Source organism: Fukomys damarensis, unplaced genomic scaffold (assembly GCF_012274545.1).
Source record: "Fukomys damarensis isolate Sample0158 unplaced genomic scaffold, DMR_v1.0_HiC HiC_scaffold_30, whole genome shotgun sequence".
Lineage (NCBI taxonomy): Eukaryota > Metazoa > Chordata > Mammalia > Rodentia > Bathyergidae > Fukomys > Fukomys damarensis.
In genome coordinates, this window is record NW_022900942.1 from 36,073,941 (window position 1) to 36,096,282 (window position 22,342).

Genomic DNA, 22,342 nt, shown 5'->3' on the forward strand with positions numbered 1-22,342 from the left:
TTTTTTTTTTTTTTTTTTTTTTTTGGTACCAGGGATCAAACTCTGGTCCTTGAGCTTGTGAAGCAGGCCGTGGAATCCTCCGGCCCTAGACTTCTTGATACTAAAAACATGACACTAATTTTCAAATCAGAGGCTTTTTCGTTTATTTGGCTCAAACTTGCTCTTTCTTTAGGGTTCTGCTTAAGTATCACCGTGGTATTTATAATACCAATCCCCCTACCTCCTCCCTATTTCCTTCCTAACCCTAGCTCAACACTGGGTACTATTGATGATCTGACTCTTGGAGAGGTACAGTTTCATAAGGGCAGGGATCCTGTCTGTCTCATTCATTCCCATGTCCTAGAAGGGGACCTGGCTCACTGTAGGTGCCTAGTGAATGTGAGGACTGGGTGTACATACAATGATAAATGATTAGACAACTCTTCTCCAAGAGACCTAGGCTGTTGTCCTTCTTTCCTTTTCTTTCTTTCTTTTTTTGCGGTACCAGAGATTGAACTCAGGACCTTGTGCTTGTGAGGCAGGCATGGTGCCACTGAGCTACATCCTCGGCCCTTGCCCTTCCTTTTTAATGTAAGGCTTAAGAGTAGAGTGTGTGTGCCCAATACACCTTTTATTTGCAACTGTTATTCCACTTCCCAGATAGCTTCCTCTTGCCATCTGTGTGCCAGCTCTGGTCTCTGCTCCAGGACTGTCTCACAGTATGTCTCACTTGTGTGGGTATCATTTTTGCCACAGAGTGAGTCTTTGGCTTATCCGGGACTTTTTTGGTCCCTTCTTAGGGTTACTTCAAGTACTGCCACACCATTCCACAGAGCTGCCTTTGGGTGGTTTAGTGGGGGTTCACTTGTGGTTTAAGTCTAGCTCCTTCCCAGCCTTCAGTCATACTGTCCCCTCTGGGCTGCATGCCAAAGCCATGTGAGTCCCATCTACAGACGTGCTTCCTCATTCCATCCAACTCCACAATGTCTCCTTATCCTATCTCTCTTACTCAGTTCAGGGCCTGCTGCCTGCCTCAGTGGTTAGGAAGTGGCCCCAGACAGTTCCCGCAAGCTTCCTGTCCTGAGTCATTATCATTCCGGAGGAGTTCAGGATCCTCCTGCTCGAAGTTGGCAGCACAGCCCTTTCTTGACACTGTTGGCACCACTGGGGAGGTAGGGGGAGAGGACTGCCCAAACCTAGCTGCCTGGAATATGGGATCCATGGATAGTATCATATTAGGTCACTTCTGTTCCTGGAGAGTTCCATATCTATCCTTTCCTGGGACTTTTGGGCCCTATGAAACAGCACAGAATCCTTATGAAAAAGTGTCAGGGCAATTAAGCCACTTTGAAGTTGGTTTCTGTGACTTGAGACCAAAAAGAACTGATCTACTCAGTGAAGCTGCCTCCTACATGATGGAATGATGGATTCCAGGGCCCTGCAGGAGGGGAAAGGAGCTTCAGAGCAGAGGAGAGTGGGCTGGGGATGGGGCTGTGCTTCCTGCAGTGTAGGGGGCCAGGAGGAGAGAAGAAAGGGAGAAGTAAAATCTGGCGAGGGTCTTGCCTCTCATACACCAGTCAGGGAAGCATGTGGAGCACTGCCCAGGACTTGGCATTAGTCTGACCAGTTGGGCAGACCTCGCTGGCTTCACTGCATCACGTGCAATGTATCTGGTGCACAGTAGGTGTTTAACAAGTAGCAGAGAGACCTCCTGGTAGTTGTCTCTTAAATCACTCTGTCCACCAAGGTCTGCCCAAGACCTGGCTGCCCCATCCTTCTGGCAGCCAAGGGACAGGTCTGCTAGTGTGTACTCACAGCTGGCTGTCACCGTCCCCTCCTGGCTGTGATACTAATCTTGGTCCAGTCCTGCTGGGTTGAGGCCTGGCCTTGGGAACTCTATTTCACCTTGACTCTAAATCTGACCCACAGATTACCCTGTGTAGCCTGGATTCTGGCTATCATCTGTGGCTACTCACTGTATCTGGGAGAAAGGGTGTCCCAGAGGATCATATGGGCATGAGACAGTGGCTTCTGCTCTGGGACTGGTTGCTTGCCTTGAGTTCTGATGACTGCTGGGCTCTGAGCCACTGCCTGGGTTTGGGCATGTTCTTTCTCACTGGAGGCTCAGACCTTTCCCCAAATATCCCTGACCTTTCTGGCCCGTGATCCAGACACCCACGACCCGATGCCAATTCCTAGTCACTTCAATGTCTCAGTCTGCCCTGTCCCCAGACACTTAGGATTCTTGGTTGCCAGTAACAGAAACATTCTACAACTAGCTTAGGCACACAGAGCCCGAAATAGCTTGCGTGATGGTGGGGGGGTAAGGACATAGCCACAGGATTCAGAGGGCTGAAACAACAATGCCAGGGCTGGTCCTCCTTCTCTCTGCCTCTGCCTATCTGGGCTTTGATTTATATGTTGATCTCCTTTCTCTTCTGCCACTGATAGAGTCCCTTTTTGCCATGGCAAAGATGGCTGTCAGCAGCTCTTAGTCTGTCATAAAGGCTCATGAGCCAATAAGCCGAAAGGAAGACAACTCATCTCTGTTAGTGTCCAAGCTTCAGATCTCAGGGAAGGACTGGCTGACATGAAGATGGGGTTTCCAGTTTGGTCAGGCCTAGTCATGTGACCATTCTGTGACTGCAGCAGGTGGGTCCTGTAGATCCCTAGACCAAGAGATAACAGGTGCCCACTGGAAGCAGAGATTCACCTGGGACCACCAGGTGGCTGTCACTGGTGTCCAAAACTCTCCCGAGAACCATGCCAAATTTCCTAGTTGCTGGTGTAACTGTTGCCCTTTCTGTCCCACCCAAAGGACTGAAGACATAGTACATTAAGGGATGATCTTGAATCTGCTCTAATCAATAGACATGAATATTATGCCTCAAGTTCTTATCCTTTATTATTAATTAAAAAGCTATTAGAGAGATATTTCTGTGATTGATGGCTTATGACACTGGGGCCGGGGGTGCTTTCTTCCTTACACTTGGCTCCAGGTAAAGGGCACACACTGTAGCTGGGAATTGCCATCAGGCACTTCCAGTTCAATCTAGATCATTCTGGGGACATTTCCCAAGCTTCCCAGGCTGTGAGCACCCAGACTATTTCTGTTGGCAAAATCAGGTCAGGTAAGCTCAGCCCTGCTGATCTGTAGGAGGGTGGGGGAGCGGTGCTGGGGTGCAGTGGGAGAAGCCGAGAAGTCGGGCTGATTCAGTGGGAATTCTGTCTCACACTTACGCACGTGTGAAGCCTCATTCTCAGGCAAGGGGAGCCAGTGCCTGTGTGGCTGTGGCCTTGAGAAGCCCTCAGAAGGGCTGGAAGTTTTCCTATCAGTGGTGCAGAAAGACAGAGCTGGACTGACAGTTGAGGAATTCTGTGGATGAGCAGGTAATCCTCACTGCAAGGTGTCACCAGATTTGGCTTCAGGAAAGACACGGGTGTAACTAGCCAGTGCTGGGGTGAGAGGATAGATATCCACAGAGCTGAGGGCAGCCCTAGAGAATCAAACCCCCAGAAGCCTTGTCTTATCTGCTGCCTGTCTGGTGTCAGTGTGGCTGTACCACCACACATTCACATACTGCCCTTCCCACACTTATACAGCATTGCACCAGGGGCCAGCTACTTTGGTCTGGCCACCTTCTGAGGGAAGGCTGCTTACCCTGGTGTCTGGATGTGATGGCCACCTGCCTTGGCCCTGCTCTTCCCTCAAGAACCTCAGAAGAGGGGCCAGGCTGCTGTGTCTGTAGAAACAGGAGTGCTGCCTGCCACCCTGCTAGGAGAGTGGCCAAGGGCTTGGAGACGGGTCTTCCCCAGGCCTGGCCCAGCACAGGGGAGTCTCAGCCATTTCAGAGAGCTCTCTGTGGGGACAAGGAGGGGGTGCTCACCAGGGCCTCAGCCTGAGGACAGGCCACTTGCAAAATAAAGGCAACAAGGCTAGCTAAGTGCTGTGTGTGCCTCTGTGTCCCTATTTGAAAGATGGAAAGTCAGAGTGTGGCAAGCAGGTCGATCAGTCTTTGGCTCTAATCCCCATCTGTAAGATGGAAAGAGACCATTTAGCTCACATCATTTAATGAGACAGTGGGGCGCTAACGAGATATGGAAATCATCCCTATACAGTGAAGAGGTACCGTGTCTACATTCTGCAGTGGGAGTGATTGAAGGGTAACAGCTGACAATTGTCCATCCATGGCTTCCTCTTTGAGGATGTGTAAGCTGGGGGAAGAATCCAGCTTCTCCAGCTGTTTGAAGCTTCCTAGAATTTCCTCTACAAGTTCTGCATGGATAAGGTTCTACAACAAAATAAGTTCCCCAAGTCCAGGAAGAATTGCTCTCTGGGATCCCACTTCTGGGCCAGGATCACAGGCCATGCTCTGGAAGCCACTGGAAATTGAATGGCTTTAATAATCCTACATTCAATGAGCAGCCCAATTACTGCTGAAATTGTCCAGAAGGCTGGTGTTAAAAATAGATGATCATGCAGGCATTATTAAACTATTTATAGAATTTGAGAAAACCCCTTGAAATACAAAAATAATTGGTCTATACTTGGGAGTTCCAGAATGACTCAACTTCAAGCCTAAATCCACCCATGGCTTTGACCTCAGCTACAGATGAAGCCTTTAAAAGATGTGCTAACATTTATGGGGCATTATCCCTGGAGGAAGTTGTAATGGGAATGTGCACATCTTTTACCAAAGCCATATCCAAAATGTTTTTTTGAGCAACAGGCATGGGTGCGGCACACAGAGGGATAGAGCTGGGATGGAGAAGAAGGACACAAAGTCTAGCAAGCTTGGGGGGGCCAACATGTATATCTGTGAACTGGGGATGCTGGCTTGTGCCCCGGCTCTGGAAAGTGGATGACCATAGAGACAAGGACAGGATAGACGCTGTTTGCATTGGCTTTATCTGAGAAGGCACCTCTACTGAATACCACAGGCTCTTCTGTTTGGCCCTGTCCAACTGGACATGGTGACATCTGTTCTGTCCCACCAAAGGTGAGGACAGCCTGAAAGATGTGTTCAGGCTCTCATGATGCACTGTCAGCTCTAGTTCAAAGACCAGATGGGCTCCTAGTTTGATTCCCATGCAGCCTTGAGCCACCAGTGGAGATGGGTGAGGGGCAGTTGGGTGGGTAGACTCAGAGCTCCCAGATCCCAGGCAGAGGGCACTGCTGGATCTTTCACATGGCCGAGGATAAACTCAGGATTGAGCTAGGGAGAATAATTCTGCCGCTAAAAATGCATGAAAACCACTGGTGTGTCAAGACAGGCATGGCGAACTTGAAAGTCAGATAGTGGCTCCTTGGTCTCACTCTCACCAGACCATTTAATTTGTACCATTTAATATGGGTAGCAAACCCTAAAGCTCCTTATCTCACAGACCCCTCCTAGGAGAGTAACAGGACTAAACACTGGGAGTGGGAACACCATCTGACCAAGGAAGAACTCACCCAATGTCTGCTTCCTGCTTCTCCAGCCTTCCCAAGCTGGGGCCCAGGGACACAGGTGTGTGGAAGCCATCCTGCCAGGGGGAATAGAACAGCCTGGCTATCTCACTCCTGGCCAGTGGGAGGTCACCACAAAGAGGAGGAACAGTAGGTGATTACTGACATAGGTTCAGGGTGGTAGACTCATGGTGGAGGGAAGAGACATGAGCCAGGGCTGGGAAGACCCCCACTGGGTGCTGATGTTCTGGCTAGCACTCATTTTGCATGCATATTTTATTTCTTTGGCTAGACTGTAACCCTCTTATGTGTTTTATTCCTCTATCCTTCTCTCATGTATCTAGCAGAGCAGAGCTAGGTACATAGCAGGCATTTGGGAATTCTTGTTGAATGGATTTGAGGGGGCCTTCAAGATATTTCTGATGGTAGGTGTGCTATTGTGAGGTATTGGTAAGTTGAGCAATAAAAATCCATCTCATGGGATGGGGATTTAGCTCAGTGGTTCTGTCGCCTGCCTCGAGAGTGCAATGTGTCAAGTTAGATCCCTGGTACCCCCAAAAATAAAAAAATCCATCTTGTTTCCATGCCTTGGTCTTTTCTAAGCAGATCTTCATCTCTTGTTACTATCTATCACTGCATCTTGTTCACCATGCTACACAGCACACAGCACAGTCTGAAACCACACACCCGTTGCTTTATGTGCTCAGTGGCCACCTCGCGCATGTGAATTGGAAGCTCCACATGGGCAGAGGCACTGTGTCTATTTTACCAACACACGCCCAGCCTCTTGGACACTCCAGGTCCTCAGTATGTGTGGATGTTACCTAAATAAATGAAGGAGGGGCGGGGGCCTGGGGCCATGACTGTCCCAGGAAGGAAATGCTGGGGACCTGAAAGAGAGGTGTTCTTCTGGTCTCCATAGTAGTGGCTGAGTTCCTGCTAGATCTCTGTTTGGCTTTGGTAAAACATCAGGGAATGTGTAAAAAAAAATAGATAATTCTGGTGCTGGGCTGTAACAGAAGCTCCTTAGGGAAAAGGGTAGCTCCTAAGATGAGTCATTCATTCTCTTCCAAGTTTCTGCTAATATTAAGGTGAATGGAAGAAAAGACTGATTTCTCACCAATATGATCCAGGAGAGGAGAGAACACTGCGATTGGAAAGGGATAAGCCATCCTTCTTTAGAAATGCTCTAGTGGAAAGACCCGGAGATCTGTCATTTTGGGGATTTGTGACCTTGGATGAGTTACCTGTCTGGGCCTCAGTCTGGCTGGCTACAAAATGGGGCTGATTATACTTGTCCCACAAGGCCCATAATGTGTTGTAAAGACTGAGTGCAGAAGTAGCTATCAAATCACCTTGGGAACTAAGAGTGTTATAAAACTGGGTGGTTTCCCTTTATGGGCAGAGGCTGTACCTCGCTTATTAGCCCCTTAAAAATTTGGCTTGGTCCTGGCTCAGTAGATGCTTTCTGAACCAATCCACGTGACCCAAGACTGCTGGTTGGCACTGTTCACCTTCTCTACTTGCAGCCTTCCAACCCAGGCACCTCCTGTCAGGTCACATGCTGGGTGGTGCGAGAGGTTCCATCTGCTTCATGATTACGGCAGGTTTGCCCCCATCTTGGCACTACTGAGACTAGGAGCCAAATCCTTTTTTCCTGTAGGAGGCTACCTGGTGCCTTGGAGTTCCTACTAACTCAATGCCAGTGGGAGCCCTTACGCTCACCCCCAGTGTGGAAACCAAAAATATCTCCAGCCATCGGCCATTGTCCACTGGGGCACAATCACCTGGGTTGAGAAGCACTGTCTGGAGAGACAGCCTTGTATACAGAATGTGGTTTGTCCCCTCTGACAGCCACATTCAAGTCTGATCACCAAATTTGCTTCTGCCATGTTGTGATGGAGTGTGAGGCCCTTGCAAGATGCTATCGCTTACTCTTGCACTGCCACCTTCCAGAATTATGAGCGATGTAATTTTTTTTCAAAAGTTAGTCTATGGTATTTTGTTATAATAACATAAAACAGACTAAGACACACACTGCTCCTTTACACATGAGACAACTTCTTTGGACACAGGAAAGACTCAGGTACTTGAGAAATGTTGGGCAGCACATCTAGTGGGGGAGCTACCATGGAATGAGCATGGAGGCACCCCTGAAACTGAGGGCTGCACAGGACATGCACCAGCATGCCCAGCAGCTACTTCATTAGACTCAGCATATGCTCAATATTGAGTGTAAACAACCTGCTCCTGTATTTAATCTGCAGGCTGTGACCACTTCCCCACGTGGGTGACAGACACAGAACTATGCTTTTCAAAAAGGCATGAGCCCTTATTTGTGATGAGCCCCAAACCCAAGAGGGTAAAAATAAAGCTCTGGCTCTGGAACTGATGGCTCTGTGCTTAGGTTGTGATGTCAGCACCATGAACAAATTATCTGTCATCAGTCTGACTGTATTTTTAAATGTGAACAGCTTAGCATGCTTAACACTACTTATTTGGGGGTGCCTTGGACAACAGATAATTTAACTGCGTTTACCAGATGACGCTGACAAATACTTCCCACACCAGTGTCCCCAGATAAAAATAAGGCTAGCTCCCTCACAGGTCTGCAGAAGGAAGGGACAGGAAGCTGGAGGTATCATTTCTGTCTGCCACCTCCTGGCCCACCTGCCTGCTCCTGGTGATACTGGTTCTACTGTAGGAAGAGGAAGCGCTACGCAGGTGACAGGGATGCTCTGACTGTGGACAGAAGAGTGGAGAGGCCTGGCACAGTCTCCCTCCACATGCCACAGGCTGTCCACCATAGAGGGCTCTGCTTCACGTCCAAGGACAGTACAGACAGTGCCAGGTGAGCCTGGGCAGGTCATTTGGCCTTGCTGAGCCCTATTTGGAGAATGAGTTAATAAGATGTGCTCTGCCACCACTCACAGGTACCACGAGGTCTAAATGCGTGTGCCCCATCTCACAGGGCAGAGGCTACCTATAAGTCCTCGGGTGCGGCCCTCAGTGGAATGACCTAAGGGACACTTGAGAGGACTTCCCTCTCAATGGAACATCTCCCACTCTGAATGTCACAGTGTCCGGGGCAGCCCATTAGCACTACACTGTTAGAATAAGGCACTGTTTCTCCAATGAGTTCCTTGCCAGATACCCATTACAAATCACACTGGCACAGTTCAATGGAGCAGAAACCTGCAAGGACAGCTATGTAAAAATATCAGAAAAACAACAGATGAAGGTCACCCTGTCCCTTCCAAAGACCCCAGGCATGTGTGAAACCCAAAGTACACAAACCTGGTTGGCACCCAACCTCATTTGCATTATGGTTTTAGTACCTCCCACCCTACGGGTTTTGAATACCATGCTTCCTCTGAAAACCTTGTATGGTCAGAAATTCCCCCATCTAATGGGTGAGCCAAGTTAGGTACCCTGTTGGGCCATGACTTCTATCCAACCTCAGCTACAGATCTTCTCATAATCCCCAGGACTTAAGATCTAGCACCTACCCCTATCAAGCTCTTCTCACTGGTCTGCTCCCACCCTGTAGAAGGTATTTTTGCTTCTTTTGCTTTCAATTAATCTTACTCTTGCTACTCCTACTGAGTGTCTTGCTCAATTATTTGTTCAGGATACCAAGAACCTAGAAACAGCTCCCCCAGGACTCCCCATTTGATCAGAGGAGTGCATGAAGCATTAGCAGAAGTTCAGCTACCCTTCCTTATAATGATGTCTGTGGCAAACAGCTGTTTTTGACTCGAAAGCCCTCTGCTCACCCTCACTTCCTGTACACAGACTCTTGCTGCTTCCAAATCATACAGAATGGTAAAAATGTTTGCCACTTTCAAAATGGGGCTTCCAGGGATTGTTTTCGTGTTCTGCCCTAAACTTGAGTTTCCAGTCACTTTCCGAATGTAAAGGTGGTACCTGGCTGAGCCTGGGGAGACCAGGTGGTTCAGGTTTCTAGGCATGAGTGCCTGAGGCTCATGTTGGGGAAAAACATCACATTTTCTACAAACATTGAACTCTTAGACAAAGAGAGAGCGTTTCTCTTAATGTCCTGAAATTCTACCCTACACAGAATTTGTTGTTATCAAGCTGGTGACAAAAAATCAGGGAAGTGTACTTAAGTGTTGAACTTGAGTCCAGAGATCCAGAGGAAGCGGGTGTTGTCTATCTTCCAGGTAAATAAGCTCTTAGAGAAATCAGGCCCACCTGTCTGAAAAAGATTAGGGGATCCTGGCATCTCTTTAAAAGCTATTTTAAGAAACTAAAACAAAGACGTAAGTAAGAAGGGGTTGCCACCCTCCCCACTCTGCCCAGGAAATGGCCCTTTCTCAAAATCTGCAGGAAACTGTGTCCTTGGGGAAATCAGGCTGTGAAGAAGCTAGGGCACACCAGCAAGGTGCAGAGGACTCTGAACCATGACTTACTCCTAAAGTGACAGTAACATCTATTAACACAGGAAGCAAAGGCAAAACTAACCATTTATAATTTCCATGTTCTGCTAAGGACAACCGTCCCCCCACCCCGCCCCAAGTGTGGCAGGCTAATTTGGAGCCTACAAGTACCCACTCACCCACACACCAACTCATCCACCCATCCACATGCCCATCATCTTCCCTCCCTCCCTCCCTCCCTCCACAGATGTTGTGGGCCTCCTCTTGGTCAGATGCTGACTCTAATGCAATATACACAAGGGGCCTGGGGGAAAGAATGTCCTAAGCTTCATCCTGAGATCTGCTGATCAGGAAAACCTGCATAGTTCTGACAAACTAGGGTCTGACAAGCATCTCCAGAGGGCATCTGCTTCAATCCCACCTGCTTTCAATCATCCTAGGTGGTTTCTAAGCTGCCCTAGTTTTAAAGCTATTCTGAGAAGAAGAATATCCCCAAATTCCCCTCTTCCCCCACATTTTCTCTCTATTCACCATCTCAAGAAGTTGCCTATTGAAAGGGCAATCCTCCTGTTGGCCAGAGCTGCCTTTCTCTAGGAGCCCCAGTCAAAATGCATCCCTTCTTGGCCGAGACCCTTCCCCACCCTGTTGAGGGCCTCTGGAAGCTGGGATGCTGGGTGGGAGTTCAGCCAAGGGTCTTAACTCTTGAGTCTTGCTGGGCCTTAGACCTGGTTCTCCCTGCTCATCCACCAGCACTTCCCATGACTGCTGCGCAGATGCTCACAGATTCAGATATCTTGCTCAGTGTGACTCTGCACTGTTTAAAGGCTCACCCTTGCCTCCAGCCTTTTGCTTAGCATGGGAATATAAATCTGTTGAAGGAGCATGTGGGGGACAGGATGGGGTACATGAGATAGGATAATCCTGAGGCACTTCCTTGGGAAGGGTGTGCTCAAAGATACCCCTTGGGCTGCTAGACAGAAAGCTTGAAGGATCTCCATCTCCTCTGGAGAAATGGGGATGGGGATGAACTCTTCTCTGCCAGTAGAGCAGGAGAGAAGGTAAGAAGTACAGCGGGAAGCCCAAGTCAATTTTGCTTTACTCTTTGGTGTCCCACTGCTAGTATTTTACAGACACGGGTGGCTAGGACACCAGTTCTGGATCTTGTCTGTAAATCTGGCTAAGCAACACAGTCTTTGTTGTCTGTGTATTGGCTTCTTGGCAATGAGACTCTCCGAAAAGGCCTCCATTTTCTCAGGGAATGGCAATGCTCTCCAACCAATGAAAGATGGCTGTGTATCATTTTGAAATGCTCCATTTTCCAGCTCAGATATTTGTATGGTGATCTCAAAGAAGTATTTGGGAGCAATTTTTAGGGAAGGTGAACTTTAGCTAGGCTATTAAAAAGAAAAAGGAGGGAGGAGAGCAGGCAAGCAGTCCACTGGAGCCTGTGGCCACTGAGCATGCCATCTTCCTCCAACGTAGTGTCCCTCAGCATTCTGGGAGGTGGGTTCCAGGGCCCTCGGCAGATACCATCATCTGTGGGTGCTCAAGTCCTTCATATAAAATAGTGTGGTACTTGCATACAATCTACACACATTGCATGGATTCATCATAGTGGTCAGTGCATGGTAAATTAAAATTTTGCTTTCTGGAACATTCTGGAATTTTTTTTTTTCTGAGTATTTTCAAGCTATGGTTGGTTGAATCCACAGACATGCAACCCGAAGATGCAGAGGGCCAAGAGAATTCTGTTTACTGAGATATCGTCATGGAGGCAGGAAACATTTTGTCAGAAACACAGAGCACAAAATATAGCGGGTGCGAAATACTTAATCTTTTTGGCACCGCGCGATCAAAGTCAAAGTTGTAAATGGCTGTGGGGAGAGGTCTGGGCTATATAAAGCTTTGGGAGCAAAGATAGCCCTAGGCACCTATCCTATCCTCTGGGTCCATTTCCGGAAGCTGAAACATAAGCCTCACCAAGGAATGAAATTACAAAAGGACATCATTTTTCCATGAAATGTCAGGAGGTTTGGAGACATGGGGCTGCAGCCCGCCCCACCCTGTTCCTCCCTAGGAGAAACCTCCTCTCTGAGGGTAATTAGTTATTGCCTCCCACACTCCCTCTGGGCCAGTCTGGAAGAGGGGACCTGGTGGGGGTGATGCCTCGGCCTTTTTCTCTTTCCATTCCTTCCATGCTGGTCATTAGCCACACCTTCATGACTGTGGACCACTGACAACACAGCTCCTGTACCAAAGTGATCAGCCTTTTTACCATCCACCCTCCTGTCCTGGGGACTGCATCTAGTCTTCTGGCCTTACACGCCACCTAATGGCCCCCACGGGCCTGTTTCTGTCCTGACTGTCCTCTGAACACAGAACTCTAGCTGCCTGCTTAGTGCATTCACTGTCTAGTCTACATTTAGTGTGCTGTGTCCAGTAACAGTCTTGCCCTCCACAGCCTACTCCTCCTGCATCCCCATCCACATCTGTTAGTGCTAACCCCTTCCAGTTGTCTAGCTTCAAACCTTCGGTCATCTCAACTCCAACATTCTCTTGTACTTCAGCTGCCCACTCAGCTTGCCCTGCCAAGTGGGCCCAAACTGTTTCGTCTCCCTACCCTAACAGATCTCCCACATCACCCATAAAAGCTCCCTAAAGCCTTCAAGCTGATTTCCCTGCATCCAACCCACCCTTTCAGACTATTCTCAACCCAGTGATCCTATTAAAACTCAAGTCAGATCTTGCTTTCCCTGATCAACAGCCCTGATGCATTCCACCCCACTTATAGCTACCACAAATCCTTATGATGGCTTGTAGATCCCTGACCCCAGTGACCTGAGTTCCTCCCACCCCCAGCTCCTGGTCACCTTGATGTTCCTCCATGGGGCAGGCATACCCCTGCCGCAGGGCCTTTGTACCCACCAATGGTTCTCTTTGCCTGGGATGTTGCCCCAGAGCTGCATAGATGCCCTGCAGATTGACTGAACTTTACTTTCTTATGAATATGTTGCCTTTATGTTAGTCACCCACTCTTCACTAAAATGTAAGTGCTACGGAGGGCAAATTATTTGGGTTTTTTTTCTCGCTACTAAATCCCCTTTCTGGCCTAGTGTCAGCAGAGTGGAGCTTAACAAATATTCATGGAATGTTACATAAGCAAAGTCACCTGATATTTAGTTAGACAGGAACAGACCCCTGAAAGACCAGCAACCACAGATAGCAAATGTTGACAGACCTGGTGATCAGGGATGGCTCCAGAGACAGAAAACTCTGGGGATATCTGGGGAATTGGGTGGGATACAAGAGGGTCCACTGGACCTGGCTGAGGAAGACACTCAGTGGAGAAATCTGAGGGAGATGATGAAAGCTGAGGAGAGGGCAGCAGAGGCTCTGAGAGCACTGGGGAGAGGGATGCACTGATTAAAGGCTAGTCCTTGGCTCTCTGGGCAGGCCACAAGCACATTCCTTCATCTCTGAACTATTTGCTCACACGAGAGGAGAAAGCCAGAGCTGCTGGGTTAGGTGGGGCACAGGGGCAGTTTCCATCCAGGATGGGGGTGGGCAGGAGGAGGAGCCTGACCCTTACATCCAGCTGTCTCCTCTTTCCTCTAAGTCTCTAGTGGCCCTGCTTCTGTCCTGCCGGAACTTGCCTTTTTCTTAAGAACAAAGAAAATGTAGTCAAAACCACAAAAATGATTTGAAAGCCTGAGGCTAAGAAGCCCTGGTCCTTAGACTCTGTTCTGACTTTGTCTAAGGGTTTTGGGCAAATTGTGTCCCTGTTGGGGTCTATTTCCTTATCTGCCCTGAGTGAGGCTCTCAGTCTGTCTGGCCAACCATGCAGGAGGCCTGCAGTTATCTCAGGGTCGAGTGTCCCTGCTTCTGATGGTGTCATCCCTTTTAGGTTTGAGCCATTGTGTAGGGTTGTCAGTTTCCCCTTTTTCCTCCAGGTCTGCTCAGGACCTCAAAGACAGGGATGTGAAGTTCCTAGGAACTAAAATTCCAGGGGCTAAAATGCTCCTGGGCAGATGGTGTGAAAAGGTGAACTGGGGTGGAGGTTGAGGGTGTGGTCAGGGATTGGGGGGAAAGAAGCTGCTTAGAGGGAGGCTGCTGGCCCTGCAGAAGGACAAGGTATATTCGGGAACATCAAGAGGTGAGCCAGTGCACAGAAGCCACCCGGAGGACGAGGACGTGTTCCTCTACACAATGCAGCCTGTGACGCTTGCCTGTCTGATTTCTAAGGTGGAGACTGCAGGCGCCCTTGGCTCCAGCCGGGCGAGGTCTGAAGTGGGAACTTCAGAGCCGGAGTTGGCTGCATTCCTCTGAAATCCCTGGCCTCTGAGCATGAAGGCTGCTGGTCACGTCCTCCCTTGCACGACCGCTGCTCTGCGAGACCTGGCCCCAAGCCCCAGTGGGCGGGTGGGTGGCGGGTGGCTCAGGCAGCCCCTCCAGCTCCCGGCACTTTCTTAGTCTTTCAGGAAATGTGTCCAAGCCTGGTGGTGTCAGGAGGTGGGGTGGGGAGGGGGCTGTTGAGCTGGACCCAGGCCAAAGGGCTCTGCTGGGCATCCTGTTGAACTTGGCAGCCTGCCTCTTGGTGACTCATACTGGAGGTGTCCCCTACCCACAACACCCCCTGGAATGCGACACTCCAGAAACAGCCTTGTAAGGCCCCAGGCAGCACCTCCCAGCTCCTTGCTATCAGATCTTTGTTCACTCCCGGTCTGCTGGAAACTTCCTCTGTGTTTAACCTTCAGCCAAGTGACCCTGGGCAAGCAACTCCCAGTCTGGGTCTCAGAGAAAGAGGAGGCCGACTTGGAGAGCCTCAGGTCCTTAGCTCCAGCCTTTCACCCGTTGGGAAGGGCAGCTCACACTTCCAGGCTTTCCTTCTGCATAGGACGTTCTGGGAGCAGGAACTCTGTCCTAATTCCATTTCCATCCCTCCCCCACATCAGAACAGCCTTGGCCACTGAGGACATTTCCTCTGTGGGAACCATACCTGGTTCTGCTTTTTTGTACACAGTCTCCTGCCAACCCAGCTGAAAGCTGTCTGGCCTCTGAGCCGTGTCCTGGTCACATGATCACCACTAAACACTGTTCTCTGAATATGTGTCTTATTTTTCCCATTAGATGAGGAATTCTAAGTCAGCTCAAGCAACACGATTGATTTTGGCTTTCTGTTGGCAGAGTGTGCCTTGTTTGTAGACGCACTTACAATGTTTACTCTTTACAATGGTCCTATGGCAGGCAGTGGCACTGCGATTATATCATTTTGTAGAAGAAACATCTCAAGTACTGAGAGGTGAAAGGTGCCCTACCCAAGGTTATGAGCTAGCTCTTGGCAAAGCTGACAATCAAAGCCAGGGGTCAGGCTCTAGTGTTTATGTCCTTAACCATTACCCTGCATTCCTGGGGAACTGAGGTGTGGTCTCCCTGAAATGTCTAGTCTTCCCAAAAGAGCTTTGAGGTGCTTTAGAGCAAAAATCATCTCTTGATCTATACTTCAAAGGTTTTTTCTTCTTTTTGAAGATTCCTTTAGATATTCTAGATCCTTTGAGTTTCCATCTGCATTTTAGAATCAGCTTGCCAATTTCTACCAGAAAGCCTGCTGGCATTTTGATTGGGACTGTGTTGAATGAGGAGATCAATGTAGGAAGGACTGACATCTGAACAATTTTGAGTCTTCTAGGTCATGTACATGGTATGTCCTTGCTTTATATTTGATTGTATATCCCCAGAGTTTCACACTGGGTTAGACTCACACTATCAATGCATACCTGATGAATTAAGCTAAAATGAAAATTGCTCTCACTGTTAGCATAAGCAAAGTCTAGTTGAATCATTGGCATTCTGAGTAGTTACTGAGAGCCAGTGACTACTAAGCTTTTTACAAACATTAGTTCATATAATCCCTATAGCAACCCTATGAAGTATTGTTATCACCCCTACTTTACATTCAGGAAACCAAGGCTTGGAGAAAATAAGAAACCCATCCAAGATCACATGACTAGTATATTACAGATCTGGGATTTGCATGGAGGCCTGATGTGGCAGGCTAATACATTCTCAACCATAGAGAAAATTACTTAGGGCTTCTCTGTGGTTCAGCGCTCCCTACTAAGGAAGCAATAGTATAGAAGTCTGATCTGAGTGACTGCAGCAGGCTTTAAGGGGTTGGGGTAGGGAGGTCCGCATGGGGCAGTTTGTCCGATACAAAATGGACTTTATCATAGCTCCCTATCATGTCATTGAGCCCCCCTAGCATTTGGATCACTGCTGGCCAGCAACTACAGGGGGAAGACAAGCCACCTCCACCCTGCACAGAAGTACAAGAGGCTCTAGTCATTGTCCACAATGACCCTTTTCAATGGCAACCCCCTAAATTTTACCTGATGGAAACCAGTCTGAGTTCTGTCCCTATTTCAGCCACCCACCCTCCCTCCCAGAAGCAAGAATCTTATCAACAAAGGCCACTGCTTCACCTTCAGGCTATTTACCCTTCTTCCCTGAGCTCTTTCAGCTGAGTCCTTCTTGGCAATGCAGGCCCTGCAGGGCAGGTGAGCAGCCAGGCAGGGGGGTAAAACGCCCCTGTGTGACCCTGAAGGCATTGAGACACGAAAGGAACATGGTTGAGGGATTCACTGATGGCGCTGGAAGGCCCTCAGTTTCTTCATGCCAGGTCATTTATTTATAGGTGAGGAAACTGAGGCCAGAGAGGAGAGATGGCTCACCCAAAGTCCTCTGGGAGTGGCAGGCAGAGCGGGACCTAGAACTCAAGCATTTGGAACCCTGCCTGAAATAAAGGGGTCTCTTTAGGGCATCACAACTGTGCTTTATAAGAATGAGCTTGTCTCCAAAGATGAGTGCCACAGTCCCTGAGCAGAGTCCCAGGTTAGGCTACTACTGTTGGTAGATACTTTCTTACCCCACCCCAGAAAGGGACCCCTTTCCCCTGAAGGCCAGAGGGCAATCGCCCCAAACCTCCCCATGAGAGTTACCACCTGGAGTCTTTGAAAGTAATATTTTATGGGCAGGTGAAGTATGTGGCTCTACTCTTACCTCCTCCTGAGGTCCTGCCCATGTACCCCTCAGGAGAGACAGGAAATGCATAGGACTGTTAGGCTTCCCAGCCCTAAGCATGTGGACCCCCTGGCCAGTAGCTTTCCCATGCCTTTCCACATTGCCAAGCCCCTTCAGGGCACAGGGAAGCTGGGTGGGGAGTGAAGCACTGGGAGTGAGGGGAAGTTGGGGTGGGGTGGAGAAAATACCATTTCTAGCCCAGAGCAGTTAATCTGAACTGCAAACCACTCTTTGGCAGTGAGGCAGACAGTGTGTAGCCAGACAGACGCACATCGTCTGGGAGATGGAATGCGTGACCAGGCAACAGTCACACACACACACACACACACACACACACACACACACACACACACACACACACACACACACACACACACACACACACACACACACACACACACACACACACACACACACACACACACACACACACACACACACACACACACACACACACACACACACACACACACACTGCACACTCTGCCCCTTCCTCCTTCCCAGGAGGAGCTAGGAGGGAGACCCAGGAGACAGAGCTGGAATTTGTCTTGGCCTTGTTGCAGTTCTTGGTCTGGGGGCAGCAGTATTTAAGGCCCCAGAAGGGGGGAGGCTGACACAGCCCTGAACATGAACTCAGCCTGCAGGTGGGAACTGTGTGAGGAAAGCCCTTGGTGCTTGCTCTTTTCTGAGATGTGGATCTGTTCCTGCCTTTTCTCACTCTCCCCACTTCCTTCATTCCTTCTTTTCTGGCTCCCTCTCTCAATCTACCCTTCCTTCCCCTCCTTTTCTTTCTTAACATGGGAACCAAGAAGGCCACTGTCATTCTTGCTGGACCCTCTGCTACCATCCCTCCTCAGACAGGGAGGATGGGTGGCTTCAGTCATCTGCCTTCTGCCTGTACCCCCCACAGCTGCTTTCAGAGAGCCTATGCAAGGCACTGCTGTTGTCCTGACACTGGCCCCATCCCTGACTCAGTGACTGGGAAGCCCCAAAGTCCCAGCCCCAGAGCCTCTCCTAGGCTGCAGGCTGAACCATATGGACAGGCTGTGCTCCCCAGCAGGACTTGGGCTGAATGACAGGGTGAGGGAGGGGAGATTTACTGTTGTGCTGGGGCCAAGGGACTCAGAGGTCATCCCACCCACCCACTGCCTTTTCCACTGGAAAAGCAGAAGGCTTTTCCAGAGTCAGGTTGAGGGGGCTGGGAAGGGGTGGCCATGACCATGGTGAGACCACTGGGCCAGGCGAGGGTGTGACCAAGAAGGGATGACAGAGGGATCTGGCTCCTTCCTTTCCAGAATTCCAGGCACAGACCCTGCGCTCCAGGAATTTTTCTCCTCACAGAGAATAGGTAGCTTTAAGGGCAAACACTGGCCAAAATGGTCACCTCTCACAGATTCAGGAACATGCCCCTTTTGGTGCCTACTCAGTTGTATAATGACAGTAGTGATTGTTGGAGTGCCTGGGATTTACTGAGTGTTTACTATGTTCCAGGCACTGCTTTCAATCCTTACATGTCCTGTCTCATTTATCACTCTTGTCAACTCTGTCATCATCCCACATGCAGATGAGGAAACTATAACATAGAAAGAACAGGTCAGCAGGCCAAGGTTACATAGCTTGTAAGTGGCAGAGCTGGGATTCATGCCTATGCAGGAATGTGGCTTCTGAGTCCAGGCTACAGTGCTCCTGACTAGCCTCAGAGAGTACAAGGATCAGCTCAGTAAGCCTCAGGTGTGCAAAAGCCAAATGGCCCTCCCTCCCAGGATGGAGAATCAAACTTCCCTGGGAAGAGGCTGGGAGAGAGAGACCATTCTTCTACTAACTTACTTTCTCCCATTAGTTCTTTGCTCTGTATTGGCCACTTGCTATTTCACGCTCACAGTGCATAGGTGCATTCACCCTGTAAAGGCAGAAGTGCAGTGGGCTTTGGGAGCAGGGAGAAGCTCCAGGTCTTGGGGGAGTTAATCCAACTCTGCAGCCTCAGCTTCCTCATCCACAAGGACTGGTAGGGCTGCTGTGAGGATTAACCTGTGCTGAAGTCCTAAGCCTAACACAGGGATGGGGCTTCTCAGCTGCCCATCGGACTCATCCGGGAAGCTATGGACCATGCAGATGCTCCCATTGCCACCCAGTTGGCCTGGGTTGTGGGGAGGCATTTGGAATTTCCAGAGTTTGCCAGGTGCAGCCAAGGTACACAGTCAAAATTTGATAAGTGGTGGTTATTGAGGTGTTGGCCTGGAGGTCAGAACTACTTTAGGGAAAAGCCAAGGCTATGGCCCAGTCCTGATTCCCAGGAAGTCTCTTAAGAATCTCCAAATTTCCTTCCTTGGGGCTTCTCACTTCCAAAGCCTTTTGCTGTCCTAGATGACCTTGCAGTTGAACTGGCCTCCTCTGTCCCGTTCAGAGGGAAAGGTGAACTGCCTTCAGGTGGGCAGGTTTCTGCAGGAATCATGTGGGTTGATGGTGCAAGAGTAAAGTGTTCCCCTAGCCTGAGATACAAGGACCCCGCCGGAGGGCAGGTAGTGGGGGGTGGGCTCCATAATGCAAGAAGTCTGTCTAGACTACTTGGGTCAGAGAATCCCAAGTCAGGTTTCTTTTCTGCAAGTTATTTTTCTAACTTTCTATTCACTTAGAGCAACTGTGGCTGAATTTACATTTAAAGGCAGCAAGAATCAGAAACATCAATCATCTATGTGGCTCCTGCTTTTCTGTAAGCTTTTGTTTCATGAAAGACAGGGAAGAAAAAGAGAGAACAAAAGAAAGGAAGAAAGGATGAATAGAAAAGAGAAGAGAAATTCACACTTTTTTTCCCTAGCAGGAAGAAATGAAGGTAAGACTGCCCTGAGTGGAAGCCAGATGCTCCCACAATACAGCAAAGAGCTGAGTCTCTTTGGGGTCTGTTTTTCAGGAATGATGGGGCAGGGGTGGGAGGTGGCCATTCCCTAGAGTGCATAATGACAGCAGGCATCCCTGAGCTGGTATGTGAGGTTATTCCCATATACACGTCCATGCACACACTATGTGTTCACTCTGCCCTAGTGTCCTGCTGTCAGGGTGTTACCTGTGTCCAAGGAAGGGGTTCTGTGACACCCAAGCTGTAAACTTTCACAACCCTCTCTCTTCTCACATTCAACCATTTACTCAGAACTGACCACTCAGACCACTCTGGTCAAGCCCTGGCCCTTAGGTCCATGGCTGCTGCCTGAGGTGAGGCTCTTTATGCCTGTCCTGGCTCCTGCAGGATGCTTCCACTGGGATACACCCAACATGCCTTGCTCCTCAAAATAACCTTGTCCAGCCTTCCACCACACAGCTGCAGAGGGACAGTAGAAAATGCCAGTCAGGAGATAACACCCCCTTGTCCTTGTAATCTCTCTTTTTCCTTCTCTGTCTCTGCCATCTTGGAGATTGAACCTAAGGGCTTTAAACTGAACTACATCTCCAGCCCGTTTAAAAATTTTAAATTTAATTAATTAATTAATTTATTTTGGTACCGGGGTTGAACTCTGGTCCTTGTGCTTGCAAGGCAGGTGGCGGAAACATTGAGTTAAATCCTTGGCCCTAAATTTTTTTTTTTTTTTTTTTTTGGTACTGGGGATTGAACTCAGGACCTTGCACTTGCAAGGCAGGTGGTGAAACCACTGAGCTAAATCCCTGGCCCTCCTATTCCTTGGTGTACAAATGGTTCCCCTCTAAACTGCTTCCAGTCACCCCCATTCACCTCTACCCCTAAATACACACTTCAGGGGAAATCATTTATTTTGCACATGGATCTTTCTTGCTTCTTATTTATTTATTTTTATTATTTTTTTAAATTTAATTTTATTTTTTTGACAGAGGGTCTCACTGTGTAGTTGAGACTGACCTGGAACTCACTGTGTAGCCCAGGCTGGTCTCGAACTCACAGTGATCCTCCTGCCTCAGCCTCGAGTGCTGGGATCACAGGCGTGTGCTACCACACCCGGGCTCTCTTGCTTCTTATATTTGCTCATGTTCCTGTTAGCATGGAGCATGCTCTTCTCCCTCCCTTGTACCCCATTTTGTGTCTCATTTTCCTTTCTCCGAGAGCCATCTCCAAGTGAGTTCTCTCCCCTCTAGACTGTCAGAGTGGTCTGTGTGTGCCTCGGTAACAGCACTTAGCAGACTGGTTCGTCAGACTACGTCTTCCATCAGATTATGATGCTCAAATGGCAAGAGAGCAGAGCTAGGCTGATAAAGAAGCCACTCACTAGCATGGCCACAGAGCAGTGTGGCACTGAGAGGATGGGGGTGGGGTGGGGCCAGGTGGCCAATGCAGGTAATAGCCACAGCCTGCAGGGATGGTAGCAGCAGGGACCCTGGACTCCAAGCCACATTGGAGAGGTCTCTCCAGGCGAGAGAACAGCAAGGTTGGGTACAGTGGGACAGAAATCCTGGCTGTGAAGCTGGAAGCTCCTGCCAGGCTGAGGCACACAGCTCTGGGTTTGGGATCTCTAGCTGTCCTGGCTGCACCCCTCCCTCTTGCCAATCCCTCTAGCTCTGCTTTTCTCAGTGTGCAGGATAGCTGGGTGCCGGAAAGACAGTGTTGTTCTGGAAACCAGAGTCAGGCTCCAGGATTTCTTGGCCTAGTAAAATTTGAGAATGGCCAATGTTTTATTTTGTTAATGATGTCTTTTTAAAAAGTGTCTATCCATCATTTCATAAAAGAAAAGACAGCATAATGCCAAGACAGTGGGAAGGATGCAATCTCAGAGTAAGGCCAGCCCTTCCCAGAAAGAGTTCAAGCCACTCTACACATAAGCTCACCGTGTAGACGAGGTTTGGATTGAGCCCCTAAGAAGCCCTCCGCTCAGGCTGTCTCAGCTGGTCCCTCTGTGAAACGGCCTGAGTGGCACCTTGTGTCTAACACAGTCACTTTCTAGTTGTTCTTTTGGGCCTCTCCCAGGAAGGAGAAGAGGCACACAGCCTTACTCACTAATGGGTTAACACCTAGACAGGTGACCGCTAGGGGGAAGGAAGAACATGTGACTTGGGTGTGCAGGAAACACAGTCCTGAGTGGCGGGAGGGTCCCTTTCTTGCCTATGGCTCTGGCCCTCTGAACCTGGGGTGTGGTGGCCAATGGAGGGAAGGGGCTGCAGGCACAGGGTAACCCTCCTGTGAGCACTACATGCGGACCCAGCCCATTTATGAGACACAAGGAGCCAAGGAACCTGTGTGGCCCCCACTAACTCAACCTGGAGACTCAGAGAAGCAGACTGAAGTCAGAGGCCAGACTGAGCTGTTCTCCCCTGCCAGTCCTAGGACCTGTCGGCCTGCAGCTTCCCAGAGCTCCACGTATCTATCTGACCTGTAGCCTTGTGGGTGTCCCGAGGGTAAAGAATCCTGGCCAAGGAAGGGCAAGCTGAGTGCTGAGAGGGTCTAGGGGGTGGGTGGCATCTATGCCCTCTGGGTGCTGCA

General features: G+C 49.4%; 1 protein-coding gene and 1 long non-coding RNA gene across 16 annotated transcripts in view; one reads left to right on the forward strand and one right to left on the reverse strand.

Moving 5' to 3' along the window:
* The window catches only part of Ctif (cap binding complex dependent translation initiation factor), a 296,184-nt gene that overhangs the window by 46,335 nt on the left and 227,507 nt on the right, over positions 1 to 22,342 (reverse strand). Inside the window, exon 12 of one of the 15 annotated variants that reach the window (XM_033757495.1) lies at positions 5,416 to 5,505. The exons of the other annotated variants lie outside the window; for them this stretch is intronic. Within the exon in view, the coding sequence (XP_033613386.1) occupies positions 5,431 to 5,505 (75 nt within the window). The 3' untranslated portion in view covers positions 5,416 to 5,430. Of the gene's footprint in view, positions 1 to 5,415; positions 5,506 to 22,342 lie in introns of those variants that run through there. 15 annotated transcript variants of the gene reach the window in all.
* LOC117283758 overlaps positions 1 to 22,342 on the forward strand; it is an 88,396-nt gene that overhangs the window by 27,809 nt on the left and 38,245 nt on the right. The gene's annotated exons all lie outside the window — the stretch shown is intronic.